General features: G+C 47.4%; 1 protein-coding gene across 5 annotated transcripts in view; it reads right to left on the bottom strand.

The window, feature by feature from the left end:
• LOC143211735 (homeobox protein caupolican) overlaps nucleotides 1–14,870 on the bottom strand; it is a 135,559-nt gene that overhangs the window by 32,932 nt on the left and 87,757 nt on the right. For all 5 annotated transcript variants that reach the window (XM_076429659.1, XM_076429662.1, XM_076429661.1 and 2 more), the window contains exon 4: nucleotides 5,377–5,735. In XM_076429659.1, the coding sequence (XP_076285774.1) occupies nucleotides 5,377–5,735 (359 nt within the window). The remainder of the gene's footprint in view (nucleotides 1–5,376; nucleotides 5,736–14,870) is intronic.

Here is a 14,870-nt window from a genome sequence, read left to right as displayed (position 1 = left end):
AACGGAAGCCTAATAGCACCCGGAACGCGGTGGCGAGCGTTTTCCGCGAAACTAATAGAAAATTCAGTACGGTCAGGGGGCGCGTTGCGTTTTACGGGGTGTCGCGCCCCCTTCGGCCTGGAGCGCGATGTCAGAATTAATGGTTTATAATCCCTGGTGTGAAAGTGAGATCCACGCGAGAGTCAGTGTATCGGAGTCTGCGAGGGATCGAGCCCTGGAAGCGGTAGGAAGGCGACTCCTCCCTACCGCGCGCCCTTACGCAGTTAAGCTGTAAGGGATGCTGTGAAAAAAAGGGAGCGGAGCCTTCAACCACTTTGAGGCGCGAGAGATTTTAGCTCCCCTCGAGCCGGGAAAGAGCCGGTCGGGGTAGAATAGGGAAGCTGTGTCCTCTTATCCCTGTTCCACTGACTCGCCCTCGTCTCTCCTGGTCTCTCTTTCTCGTCGGGCGAGTCTCTCGGGGCACTCTAGGATCGTCCCAAGCGTCTGCCAGCTAGCCAGCCAGCCAGCCATCCAGCCGAGCCAGCCAGTCAGTCAGGGGTGAGAATTTCATTAAGAGGTTCGAATGAGTCGGCAGAGGGTTTACTTGATGGGTCGTCAAGCGATAATTCCCAAGCTAGAAGGGGCGGCTAACCCCCGCCGTCAAACAGAGAGAAAGAGAAAGGGAGAGTGGAATGGACGAGGCCAGGGAAAGAGAGAGCCACAGAGAAACAGAGAGTTTAGGTTTAGGGTGCGCGCAACCCCCCTATAAAGGGAACCTTATGGGCCAACTAAATAGATACCACCGTCGAGTCCACAAGTGGCTCTTTAACTTTTGACCCCCTTTTATCAGACGTTAATCTCATAATCTTCGCGCCGGCCCGTATCTCCGCTAACGACGCGAATTGTCAGGATTAAATTCCGGAATTTCGGAGACTCGCGATACAAGCCTAACGGAACCGCTCTTGTCTGTGTTCAGGGTTACCGGAAGCGAGCAACGGAAAAAAAACTGAATGGTCGAGTGTATCTTACCACGACGGCAACCCCTGGCGCACTCCTGACCGTCTGAAGTGACCACTGAGGGTCAGCGGAGGCGGTCAACATGGAAATTCATGAGGGTTAAGAAAGCTCTTGAATTTGGCAAACCCCCTGGCTAAACCTGCCGCTTTATTACGAGTGCTGTTCCCCGAGAACCATTATTCGCAGCGACTCCTGTGATGAATGGCTCTGAAGCTTGAATGGATCGCCGCGTAATGGGGTAAATACGAAATAGCAGCTGGAAATAAATACGAAGATCAAAGAGTCCTCGACGAAGTTTCATTTACACTTTCGTTCCCGATTATCTAGGTGCGTTTCGAGGATATTAGAGACATTTAGAGAGTTTATCTTCTTCAACGTGTGCCAAGAAATATTGAGCAGTGTCTCGAAGACGGTCCGTTGACCAAGAGCCAGGACCACCAGGCCAGATATTCACACTCGGTCACAAATCACGCGTGTCCTGGGACCAGCGTCGAATAGAAAACAAATCGGTCTGGCTCGGTATTCCGCGTAGGGCTTACTTCCTCTCTGGCAGTCCTTTAAAATTACGAGTGGGGCCATCGCGGGCCGCGTCACGCAGCCTGCTCGCAACACCTAAATGTCCGGAATCGAAGGGGCCCTGGCTAGGGTGGCGAGCGAGAATGACAGAGGAGGAAGAGAACGAGAGGGAGGATCGTAGCATGGAGGAAGAGGAGCAACGAAGAGGAACGATATTGGCCAATGTGCGGTGGGGTAATGGTGGCCATAGGAGGGTCCGTACCATTCGTCTCGCCGCGGGCGCCGATACATCACCGTACTGTGTCTATGTACATCCGCATATGTATATACACTACGATATACTGTATGTATATAGATGTGTATGTATTTGTATATATATATATATATATGGAGCCCGTGGCACCGAGTGTATATGGTCCTACGGATGGCTACTCAGCCCGGGCGCACCCTCTGCCTCTCGCCCACAGAGAGACACGCTTAGGGAGAGTGGAGAGGAGAGAGAGAGAGAGAACGGGAGAGCTCTCGGTGAAAGCGTCGTCGTGCCGGAGAGCGTGTGGACGCGAGAGGCCACGTACCAATACCCATGAACCGGCCAGGTCCACCGGGGGACCAAACCGAAGGCCATTAATCTCTTCGCGCGGCAACCCGCAACCCGTCACTGTGTTTACCCACATGTGAACCATTATGTCCGCCTCCGCGATATAGACCCCGACACACGCAGTCCCGCACCGGCTAGCGGATTTCTAACTCGCCGTTTCCGGCCGCTCGCCAAAATGCCTGAATAAGTAGCCATTCGACGACACCAGGGCGCTGGCGATAGGCGAACGATGCTTGGCCGAGCCCGCTGGCCGGAAGTGATCGAATTTGCACCGACACATATCCACCATTGTGCTGCAAGCTTTCGGAATTAGCTATCTGTCTCTCAGAGTGGGCTAGAGACTTTTAACAATATTTCTATAGATTTATCGAATCATTTCAATCAATTTTTATTGAAAATTTTGGAGGTTGTCTTTCGGTAGCAATAGCTCGGAAATTCGGCGTATCTGTTTAATATGTAAAATTACTAATAAAATCTAACGAATAAAACGAAAACGGATCATCATAGAAAAATATTTTTATAAAGAATGTACGAAAAGAATTTTTACGAAGAATCATTTTTGGGAGTCGTGTGATCGGCTGGGCCAATACAGACTGAGGAGTTTGTACCGGTTAGTTGCATTCTTTTAAATGTTGTTTTATATCGGGGAATATGTGGTTTCAATCTTTCTTTTATTGCGAGGGAATCTTTTGCTCCGGAGGTTTCTGGTATCTCCGATGGAGACGATTCGAGCACGATGTAGGATTAGCTGACGCTCGTGCCCCGACTATAATATTCTAACCGGTATCCGTGCCAAGACAAACATTTCAGCTTCCACCGATATCAGTGACTCTAAAATGTCCCCGACGGTCTATAAAGATTCGACGCGCAAAGGGGTGAAATTTATGTGAGGGATGAAACAAGCCGAGGCGACTCGGAAACGAAGAAAAGTTGACGATGTTTGGATAGTCCGAGATTGTTTTGCCTCGCCCTCGACGGACGATTTGTGCAGCTGCGCCAGGCCATTGAAAGATTCCCGTGACTATACAGGGTGCTCCGTGTACTTCTCACTCTTCGTTTCAACGACTTCCATAAACCATATTCCAGTCAGTTTTACACTCGAGACGAAACCTATACTTCTAATTATATTTCGAAACGATTAACTTCGTATCAACTATCAAGTTATAAAAAAAACTTGTACTCTGAACTGGACATTAACCCTTGCCCTACGATTTATTTCTTTGTAGTTCGTAATTTCCTAAAAAAGGAGAAAATTGATATCTATTGTATGCCGATATGTTCTCCAATAACTATACATTAACGAAACCAAAATAGAATTTCATCTTGGTTTAAAGGAGATTAATAAAATACATATTTATTAGACTATCAAAAATCTTCGTCACACGAGTCTGACACGATATTGTAGGGCAAGGGGTTAACTTTAATGTAGTTCACAACAAAAGATGTAGCTACGACTTCCTGAAACTTGCCCATTAATGTGCACACTATACTAACAAAATGTATATTATTTCTGGAACGACTTCAAACAATTTCATACACTCCTGAAGAGTTCGACACATCAATTACTGCGTCACAAGGGCTCCAAACGAGAGGTACATCAAAAGACAAAGCCGTATCTTCTTGAAACCGTGCAGATCCACGGAGGGTAGAAAAAATCACTGACAGGGAAGAGCCTGAGCCGTCAGGCCACCCCAAATATTTGTCTACGCGAGAGAAAAATCGATGAAGTCTTTCCCGAGCGCTAAAGCAACCCGATGCTCGGGTTCAACGCGCCTGGATGAAGAGATATTTATTGGAAATCGCGGAAAGAGTTGTAAAATCTGTTGTACGCCGTTGTAGCAGGCGGTTCGGCCTCCGTCGAAGTGTTTATGCGTCTTGGGGACCTTGCGATCGGCTTGGCCGATCCTTGTAGGGTTAGGTCGTACGGTTCGGCTTATTGTCAGCGGAATGGATGCTTGCGCAATATCAGAAACGCTGTTCGATGGCCACTAGATATCGGGGAAGCTGGTCACGCGAACTGTACACGCTACCTGAACGGTGCTAGCTGAACGGAACGCAAATTTAAGTTGCAAAACAAAGGATACACAAGCATTTTCTACGAGCTCATGTATGGCATTAATTTATTGGAGCTCGTTTGATTATTATATGTGGCCATAATTATAAAAGTGGTCTAAATCAAAATTTAAAAAAATGATTACCAGTTATTTCACATCACATTATTTTGAACTAAATTGGTTCGATGTAATTTTTTTACGATATTGTCGAGAATGAACCCGTTAGATAGTGCTCGTTATTTCAACATTATATTTTGAAAAACACTACAATTGTCTAATTATGTTTCATAGCGTGGCGACTAGATTGTGTAAAGGAATATAAATTCTTTCGCTCGATGTTTCGAGCATTCTTACCTCGGGAAACGCATAGACACACGCGAGCGGATTGGTAACAGTATTATATCACGCATAATTGCTACACGCGTGGCTGCTTATTGACTAAACTTCGGCCGTCACGCGGCTCCGATTGAGACATAGTTCTCAATCGAGCTCTGCAAACCGAGGGGTTACTGGGATAGGGGAGCTGCTTGGAATAATTAGGGACCGTTTACGAGAATGACTCCGTCGTTCTCCGAGGTAATTAAGCCGGTGCACGGTGGTGTCTCTGTGATATCAGGATTCTGGTTGGACTACGGATTTGATGAATTTATGATGGTCTGGAAGTACGACAAGCAGTAAATTTCTAGTATAGATCGATTATTTGGTGGAAAGAGTGTTCAGGATCAATATTCTCACTCAATTCCTCGTTCGGACGAGTCCAATCGACTGCTCATAGAAAAATGAATCTGTTTCCGACTTGTCACAAGTGTTTGTTAAGAAAGGACACTGTTGGGAAGTGTGTTCTAACGAAGTTACAAATAAAAATACATGAAAGGATAGTTTTATGACAAAAACGATCGTTTATTGCGATAAAAGTCATGTCACGATCATGACAGACCAGCGTACTAATAATAATAATTACATAGAAGGAACAGCAACGAACCGAGAAACAAATAAACACGGATCGAGTTAAAATTAACAAAGGTATCGTACAAAAGAAAAAAAATATGTTAAAGAAAGATACGCCAAGATACGTTAAGATACGGTAGAAATACGCTAAGATTGTTCAAGAGACTCGGAACAACGTCAATCTAATGCGTCCCGACCATCACGGATTGGAATAAAATTGTTCGTTTTCGAACGTGTCGGGGAGAGTGTGAGAATTTCACTTACCATTCTCTTCGAGGCCTCTCCTCGCCTCCTCGCCAACCCTGTCGCCTTGATTGTCCCCCGCTAGGTCGTCCTTCTCCTTGTTATCCTCCGAGTCCGTGAGAACCGCGTCGTCGTCATCGTCCGTCTTGTTCTTCGGCTCCCAAGTCATCTTGTTCTCTTTCTTGAGGCGCCGTCGCGCGTTGGCGAACCAAGTCGAGACCTGCGTCAGCGTCATCTTCGTGATGATCGCGAGCATGATTTTCTCGCCCTTCGTCGGGTACGGGTTCTTCTTGTGCTCGTTCAGCCAGGCCTTCAAGGTCGCCGTCGACTCCCTCGTCGCGTTCTTCCGCCGCGCTGCCAGGTCGTATCCGGCGCCATATCTGAAACGACAGTGGCAATATGCATTATTCATCTTGTACGTTGCTTTCGACAGAAGTAGAAACTATTGGGGGGCTTGTCGAATTTATTAACTGGCCTGTGTTGGGACGATATTCGACACCTTTTTGTGGAAAACGTCGCAGGTCACACATGTTGGTGTCGCCCCACCAAACCTCGCTCAAAGCCTCGAACTAGTACGTAGAAACTGTTCGGAGGCTTGTCGAATTTATTAAATGGCCTGTGTTTGGACAATATTCGACACCTTGGTGTCGCCCAAGGCCTCTCGTTTAAAGCCTCGAACTATTCCAAACCTGAAGACCACATTTAATGCTTCTCAGATGTAAAGAAGAGAGAAAGGAGAAGTTTGCTGGAGGTAAAATGGCAAGGATCCTCGCCAGAGACTCGTTTGAATCGCGGGCCGCTGGACGAGGTGGGAGAGCGCAGATTAGAGGCTCGAGCGACGAAAAACGTAATCATTGTTGAACATTTGTCGGTCCGGGGGGCACTCCACTCGAAAAGTGGTATCCTGTCGAGGGTGCGAATTCCCCGCAGATTTCGGCGAGTCCGAAGTGCTCGTCGCGAGGGCACCGGCTTCCTAGATCCATGCCCCCCCACCCCTGCCACGCGAAACCTGCTCGCCGGAGCATCGAACCCTCCGGGATAAGGGGCGACATCCTACTGGGTCGAGGGTGATACTCCGGCAAATATATACGGAGAATAAACCCCCAGCGGCGGCGTGATTCCATCGAGCAACCCCCGGCACTCACTCGCCGTAATGGCGATTCGATCGATCCCCTACCCCCTAACCACCCCCTTCTCTCTCTCTCGTTCCTCCCGTTTCCACCCCCGTCGCATGAACGGGGTCTTTCTCGCTCGCCTATTCTTCGCCAGGGTGTCCCGCTTCCTCCCTATTGGAGAACCCCACGCGAGGGTGTTATAGGTATGTACTATTATATACCGGAGCCTAAAATACCTATCGACGATCCATCGGCCGTGGAAGGGTGCTGCTGCTGCTGCTGCTCTATTGCCAGTGGTAGTGGTAGTGGTACCAGTGTTCGAGGTGGCGGTTACCGGCGACATTGTACCCGCACCGTGACGCGAGACCCGACGGGTACTCGAATCGTTCGGCCTGTCACGGACGAGCAACAACGGACTAATGAAAACCGTGCTTCGGGACGGTTATCTATACTCGATCCAACGAGTCAGTGTAGCATTAGCGCGCGTCATTCGACAAACTATCTCAGAAATGTAACTCTGTTGCACACAAATGTTCGACTTTCCCCAGTACACTCGCTGGAGGAAGCACAGGTGCTCGAAGCTCTGCTTTTACAGGAGTTAGCCTCACTCTTCTCCCACAATTCACTTGTCCACTGCTGTGATCGTTAATTGTCATTTAGAAATGTTTCACTCGTAGCTAGACCATCTTGAAACGACGCAATGCTCTCGTATTCGTCGATAAAGTTCCAAGTTAAGCGAGCATAGAATGAAAAATACCGAAATATGTAGAGGATCTTAATTTCGAGTTTCGTTGGAAAAAGCGGTGGTCGGCCGAAGAAGGCGAGCGTTTAAGCGAGCTGGGGCGGCCGTGTTCCGACAATGCCGTGTCCCGGCGGAATCTCCGAGCTCCAAATTGAGTGGCATTGTCGACATAACGCCCGGCGATATTTTCGGGGATAGTTGGGTCGTTCCGCGGCGGTGAAACGCCGAGATTAGATCACGTCTAAACTTATAGCCCGAGACGGAAGATTTCATCGGGCCATTTGTTGCGGACCGAACAGAGAGAATCGGGGGCCCCCGGATGGCCCCCGCGATCGTAAAGCGCGATTTAGAAGCGGAAAACGTCTCCATTTGAATAAACTCTCGTGCCCCGTGTTAAAAAAGGATCCTTTTTGATGATCTCGTCCGGCGAGGACGTAAAACACGATAGATTCTCCTCTCCCCCCACCCCCGACGAGACGCGCAAACCGAGAAACCTGGCCGTAAAATTTTCGACGGTATTGACCACCGTCACTTTCGGTGGAGAAAGGACGAGGACCACGGTTTATTTATCTCGGGGACCCGCGACCGCCAAATTACGACGCGTTATTTCGCCAATTTATGGACCGCGATAAAACGCGACGTTCCCCTTTTGTTCGGGCTCCACACCCGTTCCCGGCCACTGTCGCTTTTAATAATCTTCGCGCGGTGTCGGGAAGGATTTCCTTCTACGGCGTTCGGCTTTATCGAGGGTTGCTTATGCTTTTAAAATGTTTCGTTTCTCGCTATATTGTGCTACATCAAATCGACGCCGGCTCCTCTGGCTCTGAAGCGACGTCCACGGCGCCGTTGAAGCCTCCGGAATGATAATATCTTCCGTGCAGAATGCAAGGTACACGAACGTAATTTATTTGTCGCTTGTGTTATGACAAGGACCACTTATTTTGATGATCAAACGCAGTACTTTTCGTGGTCGCGAGCCATGTATGCAGAGATTCGGGATGCAGGGCGATTTATCTCGGAGACACGGGGGCGAATTACAGATTGGGGGTGGGAGAACGCGAACGGAAGGTAAATCGAAGGAAAAGTGGACGATTAGGTTTCTGCTTTCGCTGGTGGAACAGAGGATTGCGTAATTCTCCTCTCGGAATCCCCGGTCGACCCACAGCGACCCCGTCGTTACTGCAATCCACATCCAAGATTGCTGATGACCGCGTCGATGGGGATGAAGAAGCCAGCAATCCGAAGGAAGCAGACTCGTGGAAGTTCGAGGACGTTTCACCCTCTATTAAACTCCCTCGGACAAGGGAAAGGCGGCCGCCGTGGTTCTCGTACCTCGCCAATAAAATCAGCCTCTTTTTGCTTGTACCTCTCTTTTCTTTCCCCTTCTTGGCCGCCGCTTTCTTTCCGCTCCTCTCCCAACCCTGTGAAAAACCGTCGATCGATCTGGATTGTTCGTATCTAATGACGGGTTTAGCCGGTTCCAGCGCCGGAACGAGTCGCTTTCTTGAAAGATTCTTGCCGCTGAATTAGAGAGAAAATAATGTCTCCATCCATGGAGCAGTGAAACTGAACTACGAATTGACAATTGTTAGGTTAATGGAAAAGTAGCAGTGAAATCTGGTTGGCAACTTTGAATGTAGAAATTTACCCAATTTACCATTTATTTTTGCACAGAGTTAATACCTTTCGACGAAAGAAACTCGAGGAGAGATACAGGCAGAATAAAATTCCTGCTGTTCTCGGGACGCGTGTATCGAATTCATCGCACAGCCCTCGAATGACCCCACATCCCCTTGGTCTATTAGCGAGCGAGGGGTAGTTGGGGTAGTTATCCGTCAAACGAAAACACACTCGAGTCCAACGACTGTCCCGATACATTCCCCCGACGAAACTCCAGGTCGTAATATATCAAAATCACACGGGAACCGTCGAATGTGCGAGGAACTGGGGTCATAGTCAACCTCAAATAACAGAAATGTTGTGAACCTGATACTAGATAAACCTCTACGAATATTCCATTTTTGTACAATCCGTTGATGACGTAGACTTTCCAATATTTAAAACGCTTCTACAGAAAAATTAAAGTCCGTTGTAAAACTATTCATTGAATAAATCTGTTGGCTGCGGAACCTCTCAGCAATAAGTCCGACTGTTCCGCCAGTGCACGACACGTCCCCTGTGCGAAACTCCGGCCGGCAATAAATCAAAATCGCACGAGGCCCGTCGACTACAACGCTGCGCTGTCTCTTTGTCCGCGCGAGTCAATATAAAGTTGTAAGGTCCGGCGAAAACGGAACTCGTTCCGTCCGCGAATCCCTCGGAAGTTAGAAATTGACAGTCGGCAGGTCGGGCCTGGCTTGCCTCCAGATTTAATCGACACCCCGTCCCCCCGGGGTTCATTGATATGCGCAATTTCGACTGCCTCCCACACGGTCGCGGGGGCCGCGCAATTATCCGCACACACGAGGGCGCGAGGCGACGCGAGGCGGTGAACTGCCGCGATTTGCATACTAAGTGTGCCGTTGCGTGCCGGAGTATCGCTAGCTGCTCCGATGTATCGGCGCCCGATCGTCTAAACCCCCGTGTGTGCAAGCAGAGATGCAATGCAGATGCGACCACGCTGCAACGACGAAAGCTCACAACTCATCCCCGCAGCCACCCTTCTCGTCCGTGTAACCGGGGATCGCTTAGATCCTCGTTGCCACGATCTCGCGACGTTCATAAAACTCCGCGACACGGCCTTATCGCGTACCACGTCGAGATGCACCGGGAACTCGATGCACAAGACGATCCACAGACTCGGGACCGCGAGGAATCCCGGCTGCGTGGGCTACGACGCCATCGATCCGCGAAATCGAGACCGTAGCTCCTCGGATCGGGATCCACCATTGCCGTTTTACGAGAGATTGTAAATCTCAAGGTATAGACTATGTATCGAGGGTTGAATAATGTTTAGATAAAGATATTGTTGCTTGTATATAGTTATAATTTTGTAATTTTCTGCACGTGAATAGAACCACATGAAATCTGTGTATATCAGGTAATCTAATTGATATGGCTCCTACTTAAAAATGAACACGGTAGTGTTCTAAAAAATTGTGAACGCACATGTTTGAGCCCAGTTCCGGCCAATTCAACGAGAAACAAGCCCTCCAACGTCGCAGGGGTCTTGGGTCGCAATTTCGCCGTAGTACACCGGCAGCAGCGCGAATCAGCCAACAAATATTCGCTCTCGGGCAATCGTGGACCGTTCGCGGTGCATTTCAGCGTCGTTGGTACCGGAGACGAAAACGTACGCAAATTTCGAAGCCGGGGGAGTGCTCTCGCATCGGAGGGAAGACCGACAGCAAGAACGGGAAGGCGGCAGAGGGAGAGAGAGAGAGAGAGAGGGGGGATAGGAAGAGGGTGGGAAAATAGTGGAGAAAAGAGAGGATCGTCGAATATCTCCGGTCGAGGTAATAACGAGAGCGAGCGTATAGGGAGGGCAGAGACGAGCGCGTAATACTAGACACCGGGGCCACTCGAGCGACTCATTAGGGGCTTTGCATATGGTGGCGTCAACCTCGAAAGGTTAACCAATATTGGCAGAACGCGCGTAATTACGTCCTCCGACCTCGTATTGCCGTGTATATAGCTCGAATAGTTACGCCCGGTCCCGGATGTGCAAACGTTTCCTACCTACCTACCTACCAACCAACCTACCAACCGACCGACCAACCCAACCAGCCAACCTACCTTGCTCGCACCACGCAACCTACCGCGGCGCGCCGCGTCTGCTCCGATGCTGCTGCATCCAACTGACCCGCCCCCTCCGTGTAACTGCTGCATTCGACTCCCTGCTGCATTCGAACGACAACTCGCCACCTCTTATCTAATCCGCCGCCGTCGACGCTTCTTCCCGCTGATTGCAACCCCAAGCCCCACGACACTCGCTGCTTCACGCCCCTTGATCCTCTCCGCCGACTTCAAAGACCTTCCGACACACTCTCCTTTTGCTAATTTTCCTCCAGCAACATTGCTCGTCTTCCTCGCGAATCGCAATTCCCTACGCGACCCTCTGCGATTCTAGATTTTCGGTTCCTTCGCACTTATCAACTTCTGATTCTACTTCTATCGACTTCTGGGGTTAAAGATTCTTGGGTACCTGGGCAGTCTCCAACGTAGACTTGGGGATTAGAGTATGCGTATTCCTAGAAATCTCATATTGTGTGCCAGAAATGTAGTGGACAGTTATTATGGTCATTAAGTAGACTGCGGATTTTATGCATTTATGGGAAAAATGAGTAGGTGCCATTTAAAACAGCGAAAAAGTTACAATGTTCTAATAATGCGAATCTAATGTTTCCAGCATGTTAAAAGGATTAAAATAAGAATTAAACGTTTATCTGGCTCCAGTCTCTCGCAAACGGTGCAGACAATTTTTATTTTGCATAAAAATCCGCAGTCTAGTCATTGGACTGAGGATTTTATACATTTATGACAAAATTGTATATAAATATAGGATTATGTAAGTCAAGTTATGTACATAAGTCAAGTCCAATTATTTTTAAATTTCGATAAAAACCTTGCTTTCTGTGTACAGCCATTACGCTTTCCCTCCCAGTAATTATCGAAGAAATATTGTCGGCACAGTTTAGCCGCATTGTGTCCCGAAACGGATTCCTTCCTCAGATAGAAGGAAAAACGAAGTCGTCCCCCTAACGTCCAGAGAGGTAGCGGTTTATGGCGGTGCCTGTCGAAGGATATTGTTTTCGTTCTAATTACACAGACTCTCCGAGGCTCTACCTGGCTCAGCATTGTTTTTTTCCTCGGAGATCGGAGACGACGATAGAAATCGAGCAACGTTCCACCGATTTTCCCGTCGAGATTCCTATCTCGTTTGGACGGTGTTTGTCGCGACGGTAACGTTGTACCTTCCGGCATTACCTGAGGACTTCCGCGTTGCTGGAGTCCTTCAAGGTTTTTGAAAAACAGACTTATCCGCTCTTACCGCCGGATTACCTTGCCGACTTGTACAGGCCAGTCTTCTAAACAGTATAATCCCGAAGAATGCGATCGTAACTGCAAAGTGGCCGAGTGGCCGAAGCTTTCGAATTTGTCACTCCGTGATCTGGATCCCTGATTTCTCAAGCTCTAGTCCCGTTAATGAGCTCTTTACAATTTTTAACAAAGTTTCCTTGTTTTCTGTAATCTTTAAAATATTGTTCTCTTTGTTTTATCTCTCACTGTTTTCACGAGCGATCACTAGACTGCGAATCTCTTTATGCATTTATAGAAACATTGAGTACATGAAAATATCGAAGTTGTTGAAAGATTTTTTAAATTGAACATGTCAATATACAGGGTGTCTCAGCTGAAGGAGGCCACCAAGATATCTCCTTTATTTTGAATGGCACAAAAAATATTTATAGAAGAACAATTTTTTTTGTCCGATTCAAATGTAATTCTAATGTTATCCTACAATTTTATCACAGTTTTTGGTGCTCAAGGTCACCTAAAGATAATGACCTTAACCATATTCAAATGAATTTTTTCTGCCGCTACAAGATAGAATAAAAAAATAAGTTTTCCCGATAAAAAATAAAGATGACCTTGAAAAAACTGAAAAAATAACCCGACAAAAAGATTGTTCTTCTCTGATATTCCTTCTTCGATACCATTTAAATTATGCCACAAATATTTTTGGTGCCATTAAAAATAAAGGAAATTATACACCCTGTATAATTTCTCCTCTATTAAGATCATTACGGGAAGAAGTAACATTCAATTTAGTTTCTATTTCTTGCAATCAGTGTGGAAAATTTTTATTTTGCATAAAGATCCGCAGTCTATCATCACAAATATTGCCTTCAGCAATTCTTATTCGATGAGTTCAGAGCTTTAAAAGTTCTGAGGGTTATTCATTAAAGCTTCCAACCCTAACACAAGTGGTTCCTGGCACTATAACTGTCTTGAATAATAGCGACAAGGTCGGAGTAACTCTGCGAGTCTCTACTTTATGGGTCAGTTTCTAAAAAAATCTCTTTGTTTGATGGCACAATAACAGGAATCGGAGAAGCTCGGGATACTCCGACGAAAGATTTAAGAGGTACACTTCCACACGTCTCTCTAACAAATCGAACGTCATCGCGACGAAATTCCTTTCGTACCCGAGCAGTTAAATCAATTCGCCTTTGAACTTTTGGCACAGAACCCGACCGCTGCTCCGCCGCTCTCCTGTCCACGCTTCTGTCACCGGTACTCTGTCGAGAAAACCGACTATGCCCACGCTGACCTTTACCGTGTAATCGAATCACCAAAGGCTGTTGTACCTAAGACGACAGTTTCAAGACTTCGCGCGTTGTCGGCGTCCATTCGAAAATGTTTTCCGACCTAACCACACGTTTAATCATTTTTACGGCTCTGTCAATCTCGGAGGAGGCGCGAGAACCACAATGGAACCTCGACCGCGTTGCACAATCATTCACAATGTGGCCAAATTTTTTCATTCCACACCTATAAACGTCTTGACCTCCGTTCTGTAATAGATTGCTTATGGGAATAGAGGAATTTGTGTGTTCTATGAATAAACACAAGCGGTCTTACAACACTCTACTACGAATAAATGTTTGCAACATATTCCGGAGTCCTGTTTCTCAAGAATCGAAATGAAAAATTTAGATATAAATTTCTTTAATCTGCAGACATTTCCATTTAAGGTCCATGCATGCTGTTTATGGTATCGAGCGGAAAGTGGATTCCATGTATGTATGATGTCTCTATACGTAAGCAATTACAGTTGCGTTCGTTTTAATTGATCTACGACTGTATCGTTGGATAGCTAGTACTGCATCGTAGAATATTAAAGGAAACATTCGGAACATTATTCGTTTCTCTTTTTTACCAACAATGAAACCAAGCCCTTCTCAACGTGAAAATAATTACTAAAAACCTAATCACCAAACGATTGAGAGGAACAGAAGGATTTTTGTTTCTGAAGTTGGTTCGATATCTCTTGTATTATGTTACAGCCTGGTAATTCTCTAATAAAAATGTTTCTCAAAAATCCTCGCAGTCGAGGGATTCGAAATTATAATAATGAAACTAAGTTCCCGCTGCTATACAATTTTCCACACGGTTTCCCTCAGACAAAGCGATGGTCCGAGCCATGCATCGCCGGAATGCAGCCCGCTGTCTAGCACCAAGGTCTCGGGGCACACTATCAAGATTGACAGGGAAAGTGCGCTCGCGCTTTTAATTTATTCGCGGCCGCTTTGTGTTAGGCGTATATAGAGTATATTCAATCCGGGGCGACACGTGTCCGGCGGTCGACGCACCGATAAAAATGTAGCCGGCGAGAATGGCCCATTAGCCATCGATCTCGGTTTTTCCTGTTCCTGGGCCACCGTACCGATCGGAGGGGGCCCGCGAGATTTTTCTTGCCGATACCGAGATACACGCTGCGTCGATCCATACTATTCATACTACCGATACTCTACCGTTCCACTGCCATTCCGTCGATCGACCCGAGGCTATGCGACAGCCACGGATGGCAGCAGAAAAATCTATGCCGGCAACCGGTCGACCGGCGATCCGTGGAAAAAGATCGCGGCGAGTTTCACGTACCCATAGCAGACGTCTGTATCGATGACGGCAGGCGAAAAAGTAGTATCGCCGCA

The sequence above is a fragment of the Lasioglossum baleicum genome, chromosome 9, assembly GCF_051020765.1.
Source record: "Lasioglossum baleicum chromosome 9, iyLasBale1, whole genome shotgun sequence".
NCBI lineage: Eukaryota > Metazoa > Arthropoda > Insecta > Hymenoptera > Halictidae > Lasioglossum > Lasioglossum baleicum.
The sequence above is the reverse complement of the archived record's forward strand: the minus strand, read 5'-3'. Positions and strand labels throughout refer to the sequence as shown.